General features: G+C 40.6%; 1 protein-coding gene across 1 annotated transcript in view; it reads right to left on the bottom strand.

The window, feature by feature from the left end:
- SON (SON DNA binding protein) overlaps positions 1–22,864 on the bottom strand; it is a gene marked incomplete at its 5' end in the record, with an annotated part of 38,104 nt that extends 15,240 nt beyond the window's left edge. The window contains 5 exons of the mRNA XM_009703935.1: positions 3,240–3,428; positions 5,253–5,393; positions 7,711–7,871; positions 9,428–20,266; positions 22,698–22,864. Coding sequence (XP_009702237.1) covers positions 3,240–3,428; positions 5,253–5,393; positions 7,711–7,871; positions 9,428–20,266; positions 22,698–22,864 — 11,497 coding nt within the window. The remainder of the gene's footprint in view (positions 1–3,239; positions 3,429–5,252; positions 5,394–7,710; positions 7,872–9,427; positions 20,267–22,697) is intronic.
- Positions 22,865–23,349: the final 485 nt, after the last annotated feature.

Genomic DNA, 23,349 nt, shown 5'->3' with positions numbered 1-23,349 from the left:
TTATTTTGTTTTGCAAAAGACTTCTATCTTTTGTTAGTCACTATCTCATAACCTTAGCCCCTCACACATTATACTAGAATAAAGGGCCAGCAAAAGAAATTGAAACCAATTTAAAATTGACTCTGCTGGACAGAAAAATAGTTAATCTACAAAATCTCTGTCACAGGAACCAAGTCAAGAATTTCATAAATATTGAAAAACAGGAAGAGACAGACACGAATGTCTACAATTGCATAAAATGAGTAATTATTTTTTGTACTCTGACTATTAAATCTTATTTTAAGATGCAGCTTTTTTTTTACTGTTTAGGACAGAAAGTATTTCTGTTGGGAAGATCATGGCTGAAACCTCTGGCACTGACCAAGACAGACTTAAAATCCAAGAAGCCCTATGTGTCTGTGAAACTGGCTTCAGTGTTTATTTGTTGTCCCAGTTGACAAACACACAGATCAAAAACAAGGCACAAGAAGAATTAAAAGATATTTAACAACCACCTAACACGACAGTCACGTATGTAAAAGAATGCCTGTTTAAAATAGACTTTCTTGAGTTAGGAAGTTTGCCTTACATAGATAAAATAATTCTTTAATGATCTGTTTGTGAAACTGGTTCAGGAGATAAATAAAAGTTATTCTACTCACCAAAAGCTTCAATCCAGCAATACACATAGGCATGCAAGTAGTCCACTGAAACCACATTGGGACCACTCACATACTTAAAACATACATGTGTACTTTAGTGCTTTACCGGACTGGGGCCTATTAGTAGATACCCTGGTTAGTTAGAATTCCCATACACTTTCCCCACATGGTCAGTCACCATTTTGGAGACCATCATGGCTTTGTATTTTGTCAAGACACTCGATGGCAGCTTTGGATCTTGAAAAAAAAAAAAATCTCTGCTTGAAGTATGAAAGGTTGTTATTATTTAGTCAAGTAAAACAGTTTCAAGTTCACCATGCTATTCTCTGTAAGAGTTCTGCCTTTCTGATCCTGACTTTTAATAACATTTTTCCCACAGATACAAATCACAAACATTGAAGCAAGAAGAAAGAGGCTGACAATAGAAAGCAGGCATTTTTGACACACTTCGGTAGGTCCACTTATACACCAAATGCATTTACTACATTTTTAGATCACGACAGCTTCTCTGCATAATGACCACCTGTGTATGTTCCAAACTTAAATGCAACACCTCAACTCTCTACTTTCAGACTTTCAAATATAGCTTCTTTCTCATACATTCCTCTGCCTTCTAGAGACATGCTGATACTTCAGATTACCCAAGACTTTTCCTTCCATCTTCTACTACCACAAACAACTATACTAAGAGCATAATGTTTTATTAAAACAATTCATAACATATTAGCAGGGCCATTTCAGGCTGCTTATTCCCATAACTAATTCTGTGACTTGAATAAAAACATAGCAATCAAACCAACGATGTATTTTTTAATGTCAATATAGACCTGCATCAGAATTGTCACAATCAGATTTCAAAATCAGCAACAGTGAATGAAGGTAAATTATATGTCAAACTTCCCGAGGATCCAAGCGCACTCCCCCACTATCCTACTCCAACAGCAAGGGAGCTTATCTGGCTTATTTTGCTCAAAGGAAGATATTTCATCCACAGAGTCCTCATAAGCATTTAAAAAACTAAGCAGAGAAGTGCTCTGTTACCTTTCAGACTTCCTGGAGAAACATACAGCAATTCTGCTACTACAAGAGTATTCCTGTATTTCAAAATTAAGGATTGCCAAACGCAAGGGGATGGTATGCTCTGCTGTCAGCTAATGACCCTTGAAATCACCCTTAACACAAACCAAGTTAAGGTAAAGGCAAATAAAAATATTTATTTACAAAATATAAAAACAGACAACATTGTTACAAGCATTTATAAAGATACATGTGACAGAAAGGAAATAAAGTTATGTTTAATATATTTACTCCAATGTAAATTTTTAAGGCCTCTTCTACATCATCAATACACAACCATCAGTACTTAGCTAACCCACTTTGTCAAAGACACGAGTCTAGTATCATTGGCAACCTGGATGCACACATCTACAGAGCTCGCCTGAACTATGAGCATATCATCATTTATTTGAAGGACAAGACTTTTTACCACCCGATAAAAACATGGCCATATGTTAGCATACAATGTTTCTATGCTCTGAACTTTTTACACATACACTAGTAACTGGGAATCACATTCTGCACAAACTTTTCAGAATGTTTGTCCTACTAGTGGTTCATGACAGAGACCAAACAGGAGTTACCACCCGCACTGAGGGAACAATGAATCGAGTGCCTGACCATCGAACTCAGAGGTATACCATGAAAATGTCTGTTGAATGAGTTACATTCACTGTACTTTTGGTGCTGTGAAAGACCCAGAAGAAAATATCTTCTGTGCTTCAGGAAGCGAATGGTACAATCTTAGAAAGTTCTTGAAAAACAAAGCACATCAAGTGGAAAGATTGTTTCATCAGAAATTGATGCCAAGGCTTTTTTGTTTATTTGCTTTGAACGGTACGAGAACAAGTCTTCAGATGGAGTGAGGTAACATCAACTTGAAAAAATTAACATCTGTCTTTAAATATTTAATTTACTTAATTACAAAAACCCCACAAAATATCCTTTTAAAGACATTTCAAGGGGAAAAACATTTGCCTTTTTTTTTTTTAGTTTATTATACATACAATTAGATTTTCCTTTGGAAGGCCACATGGAAGACAACTATGTGAGAAAACATGAGTGTAAAGCTAAAAAATTAGTAGATACATCCAGATGAAATGGCAGTTATAGAAACCACTTTCAAATCTACTTTTAATGGATTAAATTTCAATGCAATGTTATTGCTCTAAGATTGGTAGGACAATTTTAATTATTATTAAATTCATTATTATCGAAGTCTCAACTTAGGGTATTAACCTCTGCAGGAAACTGGACAAGAAACTTGCTTCTCATCTTCAAGCAAAAGTTTAAATTCTATTCAGACAAAGAAGTCACCAGCTGACAAAAGCACACGGTATGGGTACAGGTTGCTTTCATCAGTGCCCACAGGAGCGTGGCAACCAAATTTGAAGACTGCAGCAGTTCAGATAATTAGCTTATTAAAGTGTTTAGATATTACCTATGTAAGCTTTTTTTTTTCCCAGATTGCAATTTGTTACCAGTTCGAGCAGGTAACGGTTTTGGTTTTCTTATATGATATGCCTTCCTTCCTTTCCTTACCTCAATGGATGGTTTGGGGAAAACATCATCCTTGCTTTCTTCTTTGCCTTTTTCAACTGGAACCCATTCTCCATAGACACTATCTGCTTCTTTTTTCCTATGTTGAGAGCCAGATGAAACAGGAAATTCCTTTGACAGGCTGACCTGATTTTTTGGTTGCGGTGGTGGTGCTGGTTTTATGCTGGGAGTCTTAAAGAAATAAAATTAGAAACAGTTAAAACTTGAAGACACACAATAATCACAACATGTCTTTGAGAAACCATTTATTGCATACACTTCGCATTAAGTTTTCATAAAACAGTCATTCTCCTTACTAACATCCAACTGAAAGCCTTTGTAACAAATCCTTTCAGCATAGCCCTAAAAACACACAAGTGAGCAACAAATTGCAGTGTAAGAAAAGATGAAACAGCTAGAAACTAAAAATAGCCTAAATCAGCTTCAGCAGCTAAAAATACGTAAAACCTCACTCTCACAATTAACCTCTCTGCTTCCCCTCCACCCCATCATAAAGAGAACAATCTTAATCTGCCACACATGTATTTTTTTACGGAAAGCTCCAAAACAAAAATCCTGGGCAGCAAAAAACATCAGCCGTGAAATACACATGATGATAAAAAGCTCTACATTACTATAGATAGAGAAAGCAGTTTTCAACATTTTGTTGTCTAGTTTTTTATTATTTTTTAATAGCAGCATGAATCTCGAAGTAGGTAAGTCTATCAGCTTGTTTTCCTTAGACAGTATTGCTAATATATTAGGAATCTGCAGAAACCTCTAAGAGGTTCCTCTTCCAAGACGCGAACAGAGCCCAGACACCTCACAATATTGGGTAAATTCCTACAATCAAAGGAGCATGGATGGGAATGGTAGCAAGGCTAGAATCCAGAAAGAATAGAAAGAATGATACTAAAAGGGTCAAAACTGTGGAAAAAACAGTCAGAGCAGCCCATAACCACTAAAGAACATTCCTCTTTGGAACCTGTAAGAATCCCAGGGTTTCTTGAGTTTCATTGTACCACTTTCTAATGGTACAACATAAAGTATAAATCTATTTCTATCTTACATCTTATGTAAATATGTATTACTCCTTATTTTATGTATACCACAAGCTATATGTATTTGTACATAAAAATATAAATGCTATTTGTATTTTCACTTAGCATATTAATACTTCTATAATACTTTATACCCTGCAAAATCAGAGCAGACTTTCATGGGTACAAAAAAACCCCAAGGATACCACTGTTAAAAAAACCCCAAAACCCCACATCTACACAAACTGTAATCCATGCTTCAAAGCATACAAATCCCAGATGCATTTAAAAAAACATTTGGTTATTTTATTCCTTCCAACATGCTCATATGCAGAAAGTGTCAACACAGGCTCTGACAGAGTCAAAAGCAGCACCCCAAGGAGCAGGTTTAATGGGACATTGAGACCCTCTTAGTAAGAGGCAACATCAGCGATCCTCCTTAACACAGCATTTACTTCTCAATTGGCTAATCTAAAAACTAACAGAACTTTCTTCTTTGGTGAATGCTTGAGATCTACTGAAGCAGCATGCATACAAGATCTGGAGTCTGTACAAAGCCAATGGCATCATTTTATTTAGAAAAATGTCAAAATGCTTTTAGAATTTTGCTGGGGTTTTTCTGTCTTTTAAAGAAAAACAATGCCATTCCAAAAGTATTTTCCAATTCCGTTGCTGTTTGCAAATTCATACTGATATTTCTGCAATGCAAACATGAAGCAAAGTCGATCCTCTTTATATTATTCAAGCTTTAAAAGCTGTAAAGGCATTAATGAAAAAACCAGTTTCAATCGAATTATGAGAACTAACACAATTTCATAGACAGCAGGCAAGTTTCTTACTGTAGCAAGAGAACTTTTAACAACATTCCAGTGCAATTTCCCCAAGATTCTCAATCCCTGCTTAATTTCTGTAAAGTTACTTGCATTATTTAAAAATAACCACAATTTAAACTATTGAAAACTAAAGAAGTACTCACACTTAAATTGAAGAAAATAGGTTTGGGTTCACTGAGCTTAAAAGGATGATTATAGAAAGGACGTTCTTCCTCCTCTTCATCAGAAACATGAGGTTTGTTCACTATCACATCATCTGTGCTTTGAGCAATCTTCTTGCATTTCTAATTAAAAAAAAAAAAAGGTGGGGGGAAGGGGGACATGACAGTTCTGAATAAACCTGGACTTTCAATCAAAACATATAAAAAGAACTTCTTTACAAACGAGTGATCTTCTTTTCTAAAGCAGGAGGTATAAACTGAGAAAATCTTTCAGGAATGTCAATATATGTAATTTTGACATTTTACACGCCTTATCAAATACCTACCTAGGCTTGCTAGGCACTCATGCAGCAAATAACTTCACAGACATAAGACTTCAGCAGCACACTGTAAAACCTGCTATACAGCGCTAGTTGCAGAATGCGCATCTAAGGCTGCAAACATTCCAGAGTAGGAACTCGCTGGTTGTTTGGCATCCCACATGACTAGCATACTGCAATCTGATAGAAACTTCAATGTAACTCACAAAACTACTACATAGGAAAACCTAAGAATTAATATTTACTAATTCTACATTTCACTGGTAGTGCGGGGACCTAGTCAGAGAAATGGCTCCAAAAGATCTCAGGTTTCTTCTGAAATATTTTGACGTTGGCCCTGTATGCAAGATATCCCCATTTTATATTCAACAGAAGCTGATTATAAAACACATAGGTGCTACGAGGATACTGCAGTTAAATGAGAAGAGAGCCTCAAGATTTAGAAAAAAAAAAAAAAAAAAAAAAAAGACATTCTAGAGAGGCTAGAATTTTACAATGAAAAAGTCTTTACTGATCATGGTTAACTGCACTGAGTGTTTACCAGTAGCAACTATAACTCAATCCAAAATGCACTTGAGGACATTACAGTCCAGCATCATGCTTCTATTATGTCCCCATTCATGAAACATAAACTTAGAAGACATTTGAGGAAATAATACTGGCAAAGTAAAGCCATCAACTGATTTGATTCTAGTTCAAGGTCATACCATTACAAGTCACATCCATTTGATGACCTGATTGTTGGCATATAAGGAGCAAACAGGCAGCTCCATCACACATTGATGGCACTGTTCTCATCAGTCCTTATTAGAAAAAAAAAAAAGGTTCCTGCACTCTCTTGTGTTAAGACACCTCCAAACAATCACTGAAGCACATTCTTTAGGCAACAGGAAAAGTCTGCACTATTTGGAAAGCTAAGCAACAAAATGTATTATCTGTAGTTACTAGTTGGCTCCCAACTAACTGGAAGCAGTCTGTCCAGTTTGCAGGTTAGATCACAGAGACAAAAGACAGCGCAGCTAGCTTTGCAAGAAGCTGAACAGACTCTGGAATGGTTCTCCACTTGGGCACACTACTGTATGACAATGGCCTGGACTGCTTCTGGCACCAATTTTGATTCCACAGAACAGGAACATTGTCCAATGGACTCCCACAGTTGGAAAGGGCAAGGAAGAGGCAGGTTTTGGGCTTTCAGATTAGCACTAGCTACACTGGATCTTGGTCAGGTTACATGAAGAACCACTTAAGATGTCTGCACAGCGTAGCTGTACAATCTCAGCTTTTTCACTAACACGTCCTTCTGCTTCCACTAGCCCAGACATAACTAAGAGATTATTTTTCAGCAATTTGACAATGCTTAATTTTAGATGTTATTTCTATAAACAGGTATTTCAGAACTGTCACACTCGTGATGCAATTTAAAAAAAAAAACACCACCACACAAAAAACCAAACAAAAGGCACTTTTTTTTCCCCATTCCAAATTTTCTCTAGTTTCTGGGGGAAAAAAAACATAGGGGGAAATTAGCAAATTGAAGGTTGAATTGAAGGTCAAATTAGAAACTGAAGGTGACACTACTACAGTAAAAGGACAAGTAGCAATTTTTTCCCACAATCGGAACAAAAACATCCCATTTGTAGACCTGAACTGCAACAGGACAGAACTGCAACAATAATTCTCCAGAAATATCTTGGAGTGCATATTAAAATATATAGAACTACGTGAAGAGGGCACTAGATTTTTAACCCAGAGATAACATTTAACAATGTGAAATTCACTAACTAAAGCAAGAACATAGATAATGAACAACATAACTAACAACATCAGAACCAAAAACTAGAAGTGAAAGCTTTGGGTTTTATTATCAGGACTGCAAGGAGAACTACAAATTTGTACAAAATTAGACCAGAATCAAAAAAAAGGCAACAGAATTAGATTTCATGCATTTCCATGGAATTAAAAAGCCTGCTTTCATGACTTAAAAAAAAACTGTAGAGACTAAGGGCCCAAACCACAAGCCAGCTTACATGCGAAGCAAGCACACAAAGTGACAGCTTGCCTAGAAGTCACAAAAAACAAATTAGTTTATTTTCAGGTTTGATACTGTTGTTCTCGCTTACCTCAGTGAGCTCCTTTAGTGTGTCTCTTGATGACTTCTGATTTGCTTTGTCGTCTTTCTTTTGAGATAACAAAGGCATCAGGCTTGGTGGTAAGGGAACACCAGACTTAGCACACATGGCGGCCGCATTAGCTTTGGCTATCTCAAGTAGCTGGGCCTTGTCTAAAAAAAATGTGGGTTTTTTTTTTTAAGAAAAAACATTATTTTTACAGATTCTTGATTTAATAACAAATGAGCATTTCTGGCAGACTAAACAAAGTACAAAGAAAAAACACAAGATTTTACCCACACTGTAAATCGTTATGTTCTGTGAAAATAACTACAATTGCACTTAATTGCTCCAGACTTTTTAAAATTTCATCTACCCAACAGACAAGTGAAATTGCAAACTTAACACAAAGCACAGAGTCCAAATTACAGCACTCAAAATCCTCCAAACCCCAGAAGTTCTGATGCCTATTTTACTTCACCAATTCATTCTGGGTTTGGAAATACTGAGTTATTTCTACACAGCATAAATTCCAAAGTCTAATTCCTAGCTATCTCTGAAAAGCATTCAAAGGTCTTGAGGAAGTCCCCTCAAGTTCCCCAGTAGGTAGCCTGAAAGCTACTTACAACCAACCAACAGAAAAACATAAGCACTGAATAAAATGTGTGTTTGCATAAAACACAATTACAACAAAACCGTTAATAAAACAGTATTTTGTTTTATTAAGGAAAAAAATCACATGTGGCTCTATCACAAAAATAGGGAGTGAAAATAAAGTATGTCTTACTTGACGTGCCAGTTTGCAAATAAGGGAGTTGCCACTATCTCTGCAAGCATACAGCTTTACAAAAAAAAAAAAAAACGCTAAAAGCACAACATCCCATTACTTCTTAAGCAACAGAAGTACATAGGTTCAGACCTGCGGCATAATCAACGCACAAAGGCAGATTCAAGGATGCTCATTAATCCTCATGTTCTGTACAAAATACTCCTCTGGTAGAGGGGCTTCCATGGTAACTTTATGAGACAGAACTAAAAGGATCAGAACCTGAGGTCCACAAAAGGCAGCTTCCTCACACGCTGTACAAAAGCTTGTCTCTCAAAATTGAAACCTTTCTCCTTACGTAACTTACTACCTAAAGGAAACTACAAGGCCTCTCTTCTTCCAGTCACAAAGAAAAGATGCAGTTCATTGTGATTTTTTCTTTTATTTTCCAATCACTTGGGTCTGGGAATATTTTCAGAAACGAATCTCCTTTCCCATTAAGTTACTACCATGGGAAAGAGGCAAGGCAGAGTACTGGAAACAGATAAACAAGCATTACAGCTGCTGACAGAGCTAAGAACTCTCCAACTGGCACTTACTTTCAAATGTTCTTTAATGCCCAATTTGTTCTCAGGAAAACTATAAATTCCTAAGTTTCTTACAGAGTACTTGACCTTTACTATTACAATTAACAGTGTTTCTCAAGACTGCAACATACTGCCTTTGTATAAAAGCTCCATAACCAAGATATAACCTGCTCCAAATACAGTTTCATCCAAATGGTAAGCATTGATTCACCTCCAATATAAAAGTTCCTACTGAAGTCACTGCCTAAAAGCAATGCACAAAATGACTTCCAAGAAATTCCTTATGAATGCTACAGAGATCTGTTAAAATAAGACTATGTAAATGAACGCAGTATCACCTAACTACGGAACTACTGAAAATGAAATTATTACTTACCTAAGTCTGTAAGACGTTTAGGTGACCTGCTTGAAAATCGTTCCGACGACCTCGATCTACGACGATCAGGTGATCTACTGTATCTTCTTCTCCCTGAAGATCTTGATCGTCGTAGTCGAATTGGTGACCTACTAGAGCTTCGTCTTCTTCCTCTTGACCTTGATCGTCTTTGACGAATAGGCGTTCGACTCCTGCTTCGTAATCTGAGCGATATTCTACGATCTCTTGAATCTGATCTCCTCCTTCTTCTGTCAGTAGATCTTGATCTATTTCTCTGAGATCTCTTACGCCTGTCTCTTGATAAAGAGCGCCGTCTTCTTGATGCTGACCTTGACCTACTCCTCCTTCTGTGCCTTGAACGCGACAATGAGCTAGACCGAGAGCGACGATTAGATTTTGATCTTGATGCTCTTCTCCGTGTTACTGATCTGGAGCGATTCCTTCTAGAGCGAGAGTCTGTATCATATCTCTGGGATCTGCGCTGAGATGACCTGGAGCGTCTGCTTCTAGACCTCCGTGAAGATTCTTTGTCTGCTGTTTTTTCAACAGATTTGGATTGACTCCTTTGGTGAGCAGTGGACCTGGAGCGCCTACGTCTAGACCTCCGTGAAGACTCTTTGTCTGCTGCTTTTTCAACAGATGTTGATCGACTCCTTTGGTGAGCAGTTGACCTGGAGCGCCTACGTCTAGACCTCCGTGAAGATTCTTTGTCTGCTGTTTTTTCAACAGATGTGGATCTACTCTTCTGGCGAGCAGCAGATCTGGAACGTCTACGTCTAGATCTCCGTGAAGACTCTTTGTCTGCCACTTTTTCAACAGATGTGGATCGACTCTTTTGGCGAGTAGGAGATTTTGAGCGTCTGCTTATAGATCTTCGTGAAGACTCTTTGTCAGATATTTTATCAACAGATTTGGATCTAGATTTTTCACGTTCAGAAGACTCAGACCGCCTACTTTCAGGTATAAAGGAAGAGTCCTGTTCCTCCAGCCTCTCAAGAGGCATAGAATCCTGTCTATCTTCATCTGCCAAAGAAGGCTCCACATCCTCACCCTCTTCACCGGTGGTAGACCTTGACTCATGCTCATCTGATGATGTGGAGTCTCTTCGTTCAGCTGTCAAGGACGGCTCCACATCATCTACTTCTTCACCAGTGGTAGAACTCGACTCACGCCCATCAGGGGATGTGGAACGTCTGTGTTCAGTTGTCAAAGAAGGTTCCACATCCTCGGCATCTTCACCAGCGGTAGACCTTGACTCATGCTCATCCGATGACGTGGAATCTCTTCGTTCAGCTGTTAAGGAGGGTTCCATATCCTCTGCATCTTCACCAGCAGTAGACCTCGACTCATGTTCATCTGAGGATGTGGAGTGTCTACGTTCAGCTGTCAAAGAGAGCTCCCGGTCCTCTGCTTCTTCACCAGTGGTTGACCTTGACTCACGTCCATCAGGAGACATGGAGCGCCTATGTTCAGCTGCCAAAGGTTCCAAATCCTCTATTTCTTCACCAGTTGTAGACCTTGACTCACGGTCATCAGAGGACGTGGAGTGTCTACGTTCAGCTGTCAAAGAGGGCTCTCCATCTTCTACATCTTCACCAGTGGTAGACCTCGACTCATGCTCATCTGAGGATGTGGAGTCTCTACGTTCAGCTGTCAAGGAGGGTTCTGCATCCTCTGCCTCTTCTCCAGTGGTAGACCTTGACTCATGGTCATCAGAAGACACAGAGCATCTACGTTCTGTTGCCAAAGGCTGCTCCAGATACTCTGCTTCTTCACCAATGCTAGATCTTGACTCATGCTCATCAGGGGATGTAGAGCGCCTATGTTCAGATGTCAAAGAGGGCTCCAAATCATCCATTTCTTCATCTACAGATTTCTGGTCATGGCCCTCAGGGGACACAGATCGTCTATGTTCAGAGATCAAAGAGGACTCTAGACCCTCTTCCTCCACAGGAGATTTCAGCTCATGAACTTCCTGATACGAAGATGTGGAATGTCTACGTTCAGGTATCAAAGAGGGCTCTAGATCCCCTGTTTCTTCACCAGGGCCAGATTTCACACTGTAGCCATCAGGGGACATGGAGCACCCACTTTCAGGCATTAAAGAAGGCATTGCATCATCCATTTTTTCAACAGGGATGGATGTCAAGTCACTGTCATCAGGGGACATTGAGGCTCTAGCATTTAGCGTCAAATGTTCAACACTGCCTCCTTTTCCAGCAGAGGGTAATGTCAACTCCTGGCCATCGGCGGATGCTGCATGTTCATTTTCGGGTGTTGGAGAAAGCTCCCGCACATCTGCTTTTTGAACAGGAGTGAATCTTACCTCCTGGCTCTCGAAAGACAGAAGATGGTCATTTTCAGATGTCAAAGAAGAATCCATATCCTCTGTTTTCTCAGCATGAGTCAATCTTGATTCATATTCTTCAGGGGACAGAACATGTTCATTTTCAGATGTCAGAGAAGGTTCCTTAGCCTCTACTTTTTCAGCAGGGCTAGACTGCAGCTCCTGACCTTCCGGGGACATGGCACATTCACCTTCAGACAGAGACAACTCCTGTGCCTCTGTCTTTCCAACAACAGTAGATTGCAGCTCCTGGCTATCAGTAGACATTGAACTTTCACTTTCAGATGTTTCAGAAGGTTCCTCTATTTCTTCTTTTTCAACAGGACTGGATCTCAAGTCATGGCCTTCCGGGGACACGTCATATTCATTTTCAGACAGCAAAGAACATTCCTGCACCTCTGTTTTTTCAGTAAGGGTAGAAAGCAACTCCTGCCCTTCTGGGGATGCAGCATATTGACTGTCTGATATTAGTGAAGGCTCCTGCACCACTGTTTTTTCAGCAACGGTAGACTGTAATCCTTGGCCTTCAGGGAAGATGGTATATTCACTGTCAGATGCCAGAGAAGGCTCCTGCACCTCTTTTTCAGCAGGGCTGGCTGTCATCTCCTGGCCCTCAGGAGATACAGCGTATTCATTTTCAGATAGCAGAGAACACTCCTGTACATCTGTTTTTTCAGCAAAGGAATAAAGCAATTCATGATCTTCAGAAGACACAGCATATTCATTGTCAGGTACTACAGACGCCTCCTGCATCTCCACCTTTTCAGGAGAGCTAGCTCTCAACTCCTGCCCCTCCCAAGATATAGTATATTCATTTTCAGATGTCAGAGCAGGTTCTTGCACTTCTATCTTTTTAACAGTGGGTGACTGCAACTCCTGGCTCTCAATGGACACTGAACATCTTTCTTCAGACATCCGATGAAGTACCCGCATCTCTGTTTTTTCGGCAGGGGTTGATGTCAACTCTGGGCCATCAAGCCGTATTGTGTATTCATTTTCAGACGTTTGAGAAGGCTCCTCTACCTCAACTTTTTCAAAACAGGTGGATGTCAAATCATGACCGTCAGAGGAAACAGAACACCTGCTTTCCAGTAACAGAGCTGGCTCCTGCACCTGTATTTCTTCATCATAGGCAGATATCAGCTTGTGGCCATCAGGGGATGCAATGCATTTCAGTTCAGATGACATTCGCAGCTCAACTTTTTCAGCAGGGACAGGTCTCAATTCATGACTGTCAGGCAGGAAAAGCGTACCTTCAGATGCCAGAGAAATCACTGGGGCCTGTAGTTTTCCAGTAGGTGTGCTTACTGATTCACAAATATCAGCAGACTTGGAGAACCCACTTTCTAGGGGGAGAGGAGGCTTCTGTATCTCCATTTTTTCCACTGCAGTGGATGTCAATTCACAGCCTTCAGGGAAGACAGAACACCTAGGCTCAGATCCCAACAACAGTTCTGCACCTTCTGTCTTCTCCAAGTAATTGTGTTTTGATTTATGGCCATCATGGCACACAGGAATTCCACTTTTAGACATCAAGACACATCCTGTACTCTCTGTTTTTCCAGCAGGCAGGTATCTTGATTCATGCATTTCAGAAGATTCAGAGCAGTCAATATCAAGCACTTGTGAAAGTGTCGGACCATGTAAATCTTTGTCAACAGATGACCTGGATTCATGAACTTCAGAAGACTTGCAGCTTTGTCCTACAGTTGTCAGCACAACTTCCTGCATTTTTTCAAAAGATGGCACTGAAACGAGGTCATCTGAGATCCCAACAGGACCACAATCAGATGTCAGGGAATTATTTACACCCTTGGCTTTTTCGACAGATAAAGAACTTTGTTCATTTCCATCAGGTGACTTGAAGGACCCACCTTCAGACATCAACGGAAGCTCCTCTATTTGTGCGGCAAAGCTGGATCTTGATTCATGTCCATCCGGAGACCTGAAACATCCACTGTCAGAAGCCAAAGAAGGCTCCTGCATCTGGCCCTTTTCAATAGGCAAGGAGGCTGACTCACAGACATCAGAGAACGCAGAGCACGTAACTTCAGGTGCTAGAAGAGATTTTTGAGCCTCTACATTTTCAAAAGATAGTGACCTTGACTCAGGACCATCAGCCAACTTGGAAGATTCACTTTCAGGTACTTGCAAAAAGTTCTGAAGCTCTGTTTTTTCAATGGGGATATGTCTCAATTCATGACTATGAGACAAGTCAGAGAGTACATTTCCAGACATCAGAGAAGACTCCTGAACCTCTGTTTTTGCAGAGGACGAAGAGATTGTCTTGCAATCATCAGAAGATACAGAGCATCCACTTTCAAGTGTCAGAAGAGGCTCTGGACCCTCTATTTCTTTGAGAGAGGTAGATCTCAACTCATCTTCATGGGATGCAGAGACCTGAAATTCTGTTACCAAAGAAGTTTCCGGATCTCCCCTTTTTTCAACAGATGAGGATCTCGACTTGGATGTGCAGTATGTAAGTTCAGGTAGTGATGAAGACTCCAGAGTCACTGCTTTTTCAGCTGATCCATTTTCAGATGTCACAAAGAGCTCTGAATCATTTGTTTTTTCCACAGGCATTTCCTGGTCATCTGGGGTTTTGGAGCTATTCAATTCAGTCATCACAGAAGGCTGCAGACTCGATGTTTTTTCAACAGATGAGGACCTTTTCTCAAGACTATCAAAAGTTTTGGAAAATTCGCTTTCAGATGCTGGCGGCAGCTCTGGCCCATTTACTCTTTCAACAGACAAAGCTACTGACATGGGACCATTAGAGGATTTAGAAGAGCTGCCTTCACTTGGAAAAGGTGGTTCCAGAACTTGACACTTGGTTGAATCCTGAAGTTCAGAAGACTCCACACGCTTGCTACTAGACTTTACTGAAGATAACTTACTCTCTCTTTTTTCTGTAGATTTGGACCTTGACTTAACACTATCAGAGGACTTAGAACGTTTCCGTTTGGATTTTTTTGAAGATTCCTTGCGCTTTTTTTCAACAGACCTAGACCTAGACTTGTAACGTTCAGAAGATTTTGAGCGGCGACGCTTAGATTTTCGTGAGGACTCCTTCTTTTTTTCCACTGATTTGGATCTAGATTTGTAACGGTCAGAGGACTTTGAGCGCTGACGTTTAGACTTCCGTGATGATTGCTTTCGATCTCTTTTTTCTACTGATCTGGATCTAGACTTGTAACGGTCAGAGGACTTTGAGCGTTGACGTTTAGACCTCCGTAGAGATGCCTTCCGACCTCTCTTCTCAACAGATCTTGACCTAGATTTCGAACGATCAGAGGAACCAGACCCTCTATGTCTGAACCTCCATGAGTATTCTTTGCCCCCTCTCTTTTCTGAAGACCTGGATCTAGATTTAGAATGGTCAGATGACCTTGAACGTCTGCGGCGGGATCTCCAGGAGGACAACCTGCTCCCCCTCTTTTCCACTGACCGTGATTTAGACCTGTAGCGGTCAGAAGACCTGGAACGTCTGCGCCCTGACCTTCGAGAAGACAGTCGCTTTTCCACCGACCGTGATTTAGACCTGTAGCGGTCAGAGGACCTGGAACGTCTGCGCCCAGATCTTCGAGAAGACAGTCGCTTTTCCACTGACCTGGACTTTGACCTGTAGCGGTCAGAAGACCTGGAACGTCTGCGCCCGGACCTTCGAGAGGACAGTCGCTTTTCCACTGACCTGGACTTCGACCTGTAGCGGTCAGAAGACCTAGAACGTCTGCGCCCAGACCTTCGAGAGGACAGTCCCTTTTCCACTGACCTGGACTTAGATCTGTAGCGGTCAGAAGACCTGGAACGTCTACGTCTGGACCTTCGGGAGGACAGTCGCTTTTCCACTGATCTGGATTTAGACCTGTAGTGGTCAGATGACCTGGAACGTCTACGTCTGGACCTCCCAGAGGACAATCTGCTCCCTCTCTTTTCTGCTGATCTGGATTTAGACCTGTAACGGTCAGACGACCTGGAACGTCTGCGCCTAGACCTCCGGGAAGACACTCTTCTCTCTCTCTTCTCCACAGATCGGGATCTCGATTTGGAATGCTTTTTTCTGGAATCTGAATAGTTTCTGCTCCTAGAACGTGCTCTTTTAGAGGCCAAACGCCTGGAAGTAGAACGTGACCTTGATTTTTTCTTCCGCTTCCTAGACCTGGACTGAGACTTGGAGCGACTCCTTTTTTGTTTCTTTGCATCATGTTTTTTATCACTGCTTCTATGGCTACTTTTTTCAATAACTTTCTCAAGTCTCATCAGAGTCTCCCTCATTCGTGCTGCCACATCAGGTTGCACATCCGATGTTTCTGAATCTCTTTTCTCTGCCTCCTGTTCCGGAGTGGCTTCTTTGACAGCCTCAGCCTGTGGAATGACTTCCGACTGGCTTGCCTCTGCCACAAGTACTGGAACTGCTTCTGTAACAGTCTCGGGTACCAGAGCTGCTTCCGAATCTTTTGTCTCTGCCTCCAACCCTACAGCTGCTTCTGCATCTTTCAGCTCTAGAACAGCCTCAGGAAGAGGAGCTGTTTCCAAATCTTTTGTTTCTGCCACATGAGCTGGAGCTGCTTCCAACTGTTTTGTGTCTTTGACTATTTCAGATTCAAGAGTCCCTGCTGAATCTTGTTCATCTGCTGCATGTGAAGAACTAAAAACTGTTTCTGCTATAAAAGGCTCAGATGCTTGAGGTTTCTCTGCATCTTTCTTCTCAACCAGTATCTCGCATTCCTGAGCTTGACCAGGAACTCTCACATCCTCCATTTGTTGACCCTGCACCCCTTCTGCATATTGTACTTCTGCTGCCACTTCACGTTCCACTATTGTTTCCAGATCTTTTGTGTCCCCTGGTTTCGGAACTGCTTCAGAAGATGTCATTTCAGCAGCACTCAAGATTTCTGGAGCCTCTTCTGTACTCCTCCATTCTGCAGCAGGTTTTGCTTCTAGAACTGCTTGCAGATGTTCTTGCTTTTCAGTGTGCAAAGATTCTGGAACAGCTTCTGAAACATGCTCTAAAACATTCATCTCTCCCACATTTCCAGACTTTTGGGAAGTTTCCAAACCTTGGATATCCATGTGTACCTCAGGCTCTTCAATTGCTTCAGAAGCTTTCATCTCTATTGCAGACTCCTGAATACTTTCCACCAATCTCACTTCTCTAGGTTCTGATGCTGGCTCCAAATATTTTGCTGTCATTGTTTTCTCTGTTTCTGAAGCTTCTTCCAAATCTTTCACATTGATAAGTGAGGGTTCATTTTTTTTTGTGCTTGTCCTCCTTGTTGCAATTATATATTCTACAGTAGGCCCCTGAGTCCTCACATCTGTCGAAATCTTAGATTCCAAAGTTCCTTTCAAGTTTCTCCCTTCTGTCAGTATTTCTGATGGTGTAGCTTTTTCTCCCATTCTGGGCGAAGATTCTAATACTGCTTCTGAATGACCTACTATTTGTTCTAAAGTTTGCATCGTCACTGTTTGCACAGGTTCTAGTATTGCTTCTTTGCTTCTTGCCTTCACTTTGTTTGGATCTTCTGGAGCAACTTCAGAATGCCTCAATTCTCTAACAACCCCAGATGCCAATGTTCTTCCCAAGCCTTGCATTGGTGTCGCTGTTTCAGATCCCACAATCATTTCCAAATTTTTCATCTGTGTTACATGTGAAGTTTTTGATCTCGCTTCCACATCTTTCACCTCTGCAACTGCCTCAACTTCCAACAAGTTGTCTAAACCTCTCACTTCTACACCGGCAGAACTGGTAGCTTGTTCAGAATCCTTTATCTCCCCAACCAGCTCAGTTTGTGAGGTTCTTGTACGTGTCATCACCCGAGACTGTGAAACGATGGAACTCTTTGTTCTGCTTGCACCAAGAGGCTCTGCAACTGTTTCTGTAAGTTTTGGTTCTCTCTCTGCTGTAGTTTTCAAATGCGTAATTCCTGCTAATGCCTCAGCCTCTCTAACTGGTTCCATGCTTACAGATGCAACCACAGATTCTGGAGTCCTTTCTGACCTTTGTTCTAAGGGAAGAAGTCCTGGACTTGCTTCCAAGACTTTGCTACCCATTTGGGTTTCAGAACACACATTTTCGCCCAAGCCCTTTGCCACTGCAAGGGTTCCAGACTGCAAGACTGCTTCCAAAGCTTGTATCTTTGCCATACCTACAAATGCTGGCTCTCTCAAATCTCTCACACCTTTCATGTGCAGGTGTGATGAAGATGTCTTCACCTCTGTCCCAGCTCTGTCACGGTCTGCTTCTAAACCTTTCCTTTCTGTCTCTGCTACAGGTCCTATAGTTGTTTCCAAACTTTTCACTGGTCTCACAGATCCAACTTTCGCAGCTAGGAGACCAGCATCTGAGCCTGCTTCTACTCCTGCCATACTATGTAGATTTATTTCTGAACCTTTTGACACCACTGATGAATCTAGTGTCGCTGCTAAACCTCTGGCCACAGTCCCACAACGCACAGCTTCTTCTGAAGCTTTCACACCTTCCATTTGCAAAGACAGTGAAGCTGTTTTCAAAGTTTTTGCTTCCACCACAGTCATTGGTCTTAGGCCTCCCGGACCTTTCATGTCTTCTTTCTGCAAAGACAGGGGAGTTGCTTCCAAACCTCTCACATTTGATTCACTCTCAGATCTTGATTCTCTCAGCTCCTCTGATTGTCTCAGTAACAAAATACCTTCTGAAACTTTTGCTTCTGTTACAGCTACATGCTTGAGAGTGGATCCCAAAATTTTTGAAGTATTAGTATTTTCCAGTTGCAGAGTAGCTTGACTTGTTTCTTGACCTTTTACTCCTGTTAGTGCTGCAACTTCCATGGTCGCCCGTGGACCTTTAAAACCCTCCACCATCTGGATTTCTGGAGTTGTTCGGGGAACACAGGTCTGCACAACCACTATGGGTTCTGAAGTTGCTCTTGAAGGTTTTGCCTCTGCAACCACATTCACATCTGTCAATTCTGCTGGAAGTGCAGATTCCTGGGTTCTATCCACACTTCTTGTTTCTGTCAAGACTTTAGGTTGTAGGAACACTCCTGATGCATTCAGCGCTGTTGCAGGATCAGTGGTACCTTCCACATCTTTGACTACTTCAACTTGCAGACATTCTCCAGTTGCTTTGATATCTTTTGCACCCACAGGTTCCATGATGGTTTCCAAAGTTTTGGGCTTTACTACAGCAATTGGCTGCAGAGCTTCTTCCAAAGTTTTCACAGTTTCCATATGTGCAGGTCTTCTAGCTGGTTCAATATCCTTCACTTTTGTAACAGCTCCTGGTCCCAGGGGTATGTTAGGACTTTTTATTTCCACTTGGGTCACAGCAGTTGCTGCAGGTATTTTAAAAGCATGTTGCAAAGACACATCTGCCTTCAAGACACTTGAACCCTCCAGGGAGCTGCACTGCGTCACTCTCAAATTATCAGATATAACTGAGGGCTTCAGGGCTGGCTCCAAAGTTCTGCTCACACCCCCTAATTCCAAAGATCTTTCCACATTTTTCACATCTCCCATATGCAGAGATTTTTCAGCTGCTTCTGGCATTTTCACTTCTTCCACGGTCACAGACATGTGAGCTACCTTCACAGTATTCAGATCCACCTGATTTGCAGATTTAGACGCTGTTGTCACATAACTTGCCAAAGACACAGATTCTGAAGTTGCTTCTAACTCTTTTGCTCCCCCCTGTGCCACAGATTGTAGAGATGCTTCTGAGTATTTCAACACCTCCATGGTCTCAGACTCAAGAGCTGTGTCCAAAGCTTTTATTTCCCCAGTGTCTTTAGATTTCAGAATAACATCCGAACCTTTTAGTGCTTCTATTACCTCTGAAGCTAGAGTTGCTGCTGAATCTTTCTGAATTTCAGATGTACTGGCAACTCCAGATGGGATGCTAGACAAAGTATCATTTCCAGTATCAACACCACCACCCTTTTCACTCACATTAATAGTTATAGGATAAATACTTTCGTGAGACTGTTTAATTTGTTCTTCTCTAGTGCAAATTTTAGTTTGAGTTATACTTGCATTTTCTGACTGACTGCCTTCTAAATTAAATGGAGGATTTGTTGCACACAAAGTCCCCTTTTCACTTCCAAGATCTTCCGTAGATTGCTGAGAATCAGTTCCTGAATGAGAAACAAGTCCTAAAGCCTGTCTATCAAGCTCCTCACTTGCTTTTAAGCACAGTTCTGGCTGTATGTGGACAGTCAGATTTGCATCTCCAAATCCTCCATGCTGTACACTCAATGTGGAGCTTGATTTCTCTGGCATCAACTGAGAAGCAGGCTTAGAGTCTGCAGGTTCTCCATGACGTGTACTCAACTTTGACTCCTTTGGCTGCTTTTTATGTTTTTTCTCTTTCTTCCTTTTCTTCTTCTTTTTCTTCTTCTTCTTGCTTTTGTGTTTCTTGTTCTTCTTTGATTTTTTCCTAGGAATTTCATCTTCAGCAGTAGAGCTTCTTTTTGTAGACTGATTACTACTTTTCACAGTATTTTTGTCTACATCTAGAAAAAACGATACGTGCCTTGTAAATGTTATTAAAACTACATTTTAAAAATCCTTTTAGATTAGTCATCAAGTATATGGACAGAGGTACAAAACACAATTTAAACTTGAAACTCATGCCTCCTTCACTAAACTACCACACACAAATAGCACACACTCCCTTTTCAGCCCTCTTACCCTTCCTCTCAAGAATTACATTAAGTAAAAATAACTAATGCTTCTTTCAAAAAGTTAACCAAATCTTCTTGGTCAGCAACACAGTTCCAGTGGGAACACGACTCTTTCCACAAAGGAGCTGGATATACTTCCATCTATATTCAACTAGGCAGTGCATTCTTGCAGGAGGCTGAAGATGTGCTTTTAATCTACACCAAGCTGCACATAGAAGTGAAACAACAACTCCCGTTTTCCAGAAAAATTATCTAAGGGGTGGTATGCTTATTGTATAAAATGTGGCCGGCCCACTATCCGCTACTATAACTTGCGAGTGAAATCAATATTACTAGTGTGTTAGAAATCAGATCTAAGTGTATTTACTGATTAAGTTCCTCACTGACCAAGTTCTTCAAACAAATCTGGGGAAACAGCATCTACTTCCCCAATCCCAAACAAGCTTTAAGGCACGGCAGGTAACCAGCTGCTCAGACTACAACTGCAGTTGCCACAAGCAACTGCAAACCTGCAAGTACCTAATAGAGCTTTTGCTTCGAATGGTAAAGTAACTAATAATTCAGGTGACTGCAGGGACAAGGAACCACTGAAGGGGAAAGAAAAAGGAAGACTTGGGGTTTCAATCACCTTCTTTTAACTCTATACCCCAGCTCCCTCCGAATTTAACCTGTGCTAGGGTCTTACTCTTCTTTGGATCTAGGGCCATGTTTTCACGAGAAAGGCACTTTTATTTAGGGCAACTTATTATAATTTCTGTTAGATATAAACTATAAATTCAAGTTTGCTTGCATGTCATCTTCAATGATTACATTTATACTGACCAGTGCAGCAATATTGGTTCTCTAATTATAATCTGGCTGTGATTACAAAGCATATTCTTTCAAGTGAACCATGCAAAATCATTCAAAAACGGCTAGCAATTCCAAGACTATTAAACGAACATGACTTAACGTTCCATAGACAAGTACCTCAGGTAGTTTTAAGCACACGTTTTTCCGGACTAAACAGCTTAACAAAAAAGAGTGTTTCCACCAACACTGTTGTGGATGTAATGAAAGAGGACAATGAAGCAGAGTCAAATGACCTTTTCTACACAGCATTTTCAGATAATCTCTGTTGTCCAACAGCAACGTTAACTTCTTTCCAGATATGAACAGTGGGAACGTTTACTATAGGTTAATTTTATTAACTTCCAGGCTAATAAGTCTCATTTATTACCATGTTAGCCTGCCTTATTCTTTCACAACAGAAGAACAAAAATACGAAAGAAAAAAAACAGATGTCAGCTTAAACTGCTGCTTGGATAGTTTAAGTTGAAAGACTGTTGAAAATGTTCAAGGTAAACAAGCCACTGTGCATAAAAGAAAGAAAAGCAATTCTAAAACCTTGCAAACAGAATCTCTGAAATAAACAATTTTCTACGCTGCCTATTAAAAAAAAAAAATAGTATCACTCTGGAACTATACTTACCGAGCACATAGCAGTTACCTATATTTCAACTCCAAAAAATTAGAAATGCAGTAATTAGACCCTTCATCTCACTAACTCCCCTGATTCAGAAATTTTACAGAAAGGACTAGTCCCATGAGAAGGGTTACTCATACGCAATTTTTTGGCATAATAAATCCAGTAATTTATGGAGGTTATGAGATTGCTACATAAAAGTCTGTTAACCTTTGGAAGACTGCAATCTGAGTATCTACATTTTAAAGATAAGTGCATTTTTCATCTTAAAACAACAAAGCATCTTACTCTGACAGAACAGTTAATCATGCAGTTGGGAATTCTAATAAATTATTTTTAGAAATAATCTTTCAAACTAATCCAAAGCAACACAACAAATGATGCTCCTATCCATCAGTACCAGCTTTGTTAGTAAGAACTGCTCACTGAGACCCTCAAGTAGGTATATACAAAATAAAGCACAATTATACATATGGATATTATTTATATGTTTTAGCATTATTGTAATGGAGAGAAAAGAAAAATAACTTTTTCCAAAACTAAGTAATGCTTTCAGACAATAACCAGCTTTAATCTTTAAATTATGCATTTCTCTGTCCACCTATTGCTGTAAATCATAGCAGACAAAAAAAATACTTAACAAACATTACAATAAATATACAATTGTCAGATGAAGCTCGATGAGAGAAGCAGTACTGAAAACTACTTTTTCACCTCTGTAAAACTGATTCAATTTTAAGCACTACAACAACCTTGTTAAACAAGAACATATTTGCCAAGTGTGTTTTCATTTACCTGATTTGCACTGCAGCTCTGTATCAAGGGCTCCAGAGAGCACTTCCTCTATTTTCTGCACTATCTGATCATTCTGACGACTCCCAGCACCAGCAACAGTGTCATCTGAAGGGTTGGCTTGCTCAGCTGGGATTGTGTCACCATTGGGCTGGCCTTCTACCTTTCCACTAACCAAAAAAAATATCGACATAATACAAGCGATTTTGAGCCTTTTTGTTTTTAATTCATAAGCATTTATTATACTCAACCCTTCAAAACAGTATTTTAGCCTCCTGAAGAAGCCATGCTTTTAGTGAAACATCTACCTTTTGATTAACTTTCATTTATCCACAACAGAACACGTTGTGACAGCTAAGTATTAGGCACAAGGGAGGAAAACATGTTCTCGAATGCGCCATAGTCCCCGTGTTTTACGTAAGAACTTGTATAGCCTCCTCTCACAAAATAACCACCCATCACTCATTCTTCCCCAGTAGCTTTTGCTTGCTTGCTTTGCGAGATAAGGCTGGGAAAAACCAGGCGAGCTTAAATGGGGCAAGATCACTAAGACAAATCGCACAGACGCTCGCCCCTTCCCCTCTTGCCTCGGCACAACAGACCAACACCAAAAACCCGTCAATGAAAACGCGAACGCGTTCGCCAGGAGACAACG

Source organism: Cariama cristata, unplaced genomic scaffold (assembly GCF_000690535.1).
Source record: "Cariama cristata isolate BGI_N322 unplaced genomic scaffold, ASM69053v1 scaffold16877, whole genome shotgun sequence".
In the NCBI taxonomy this organism is placed as follows: Eukaryota; Metazoa; Chordata; class Aves; order Cariamiformes; family Cariamidae; genus Cariama; species Cariama cristata.
The sequence above is the reverse complement of the archived record's forward strand: the minus strand, read 5'-3'. Positions and strand labels throughout refer to the sequence as shown.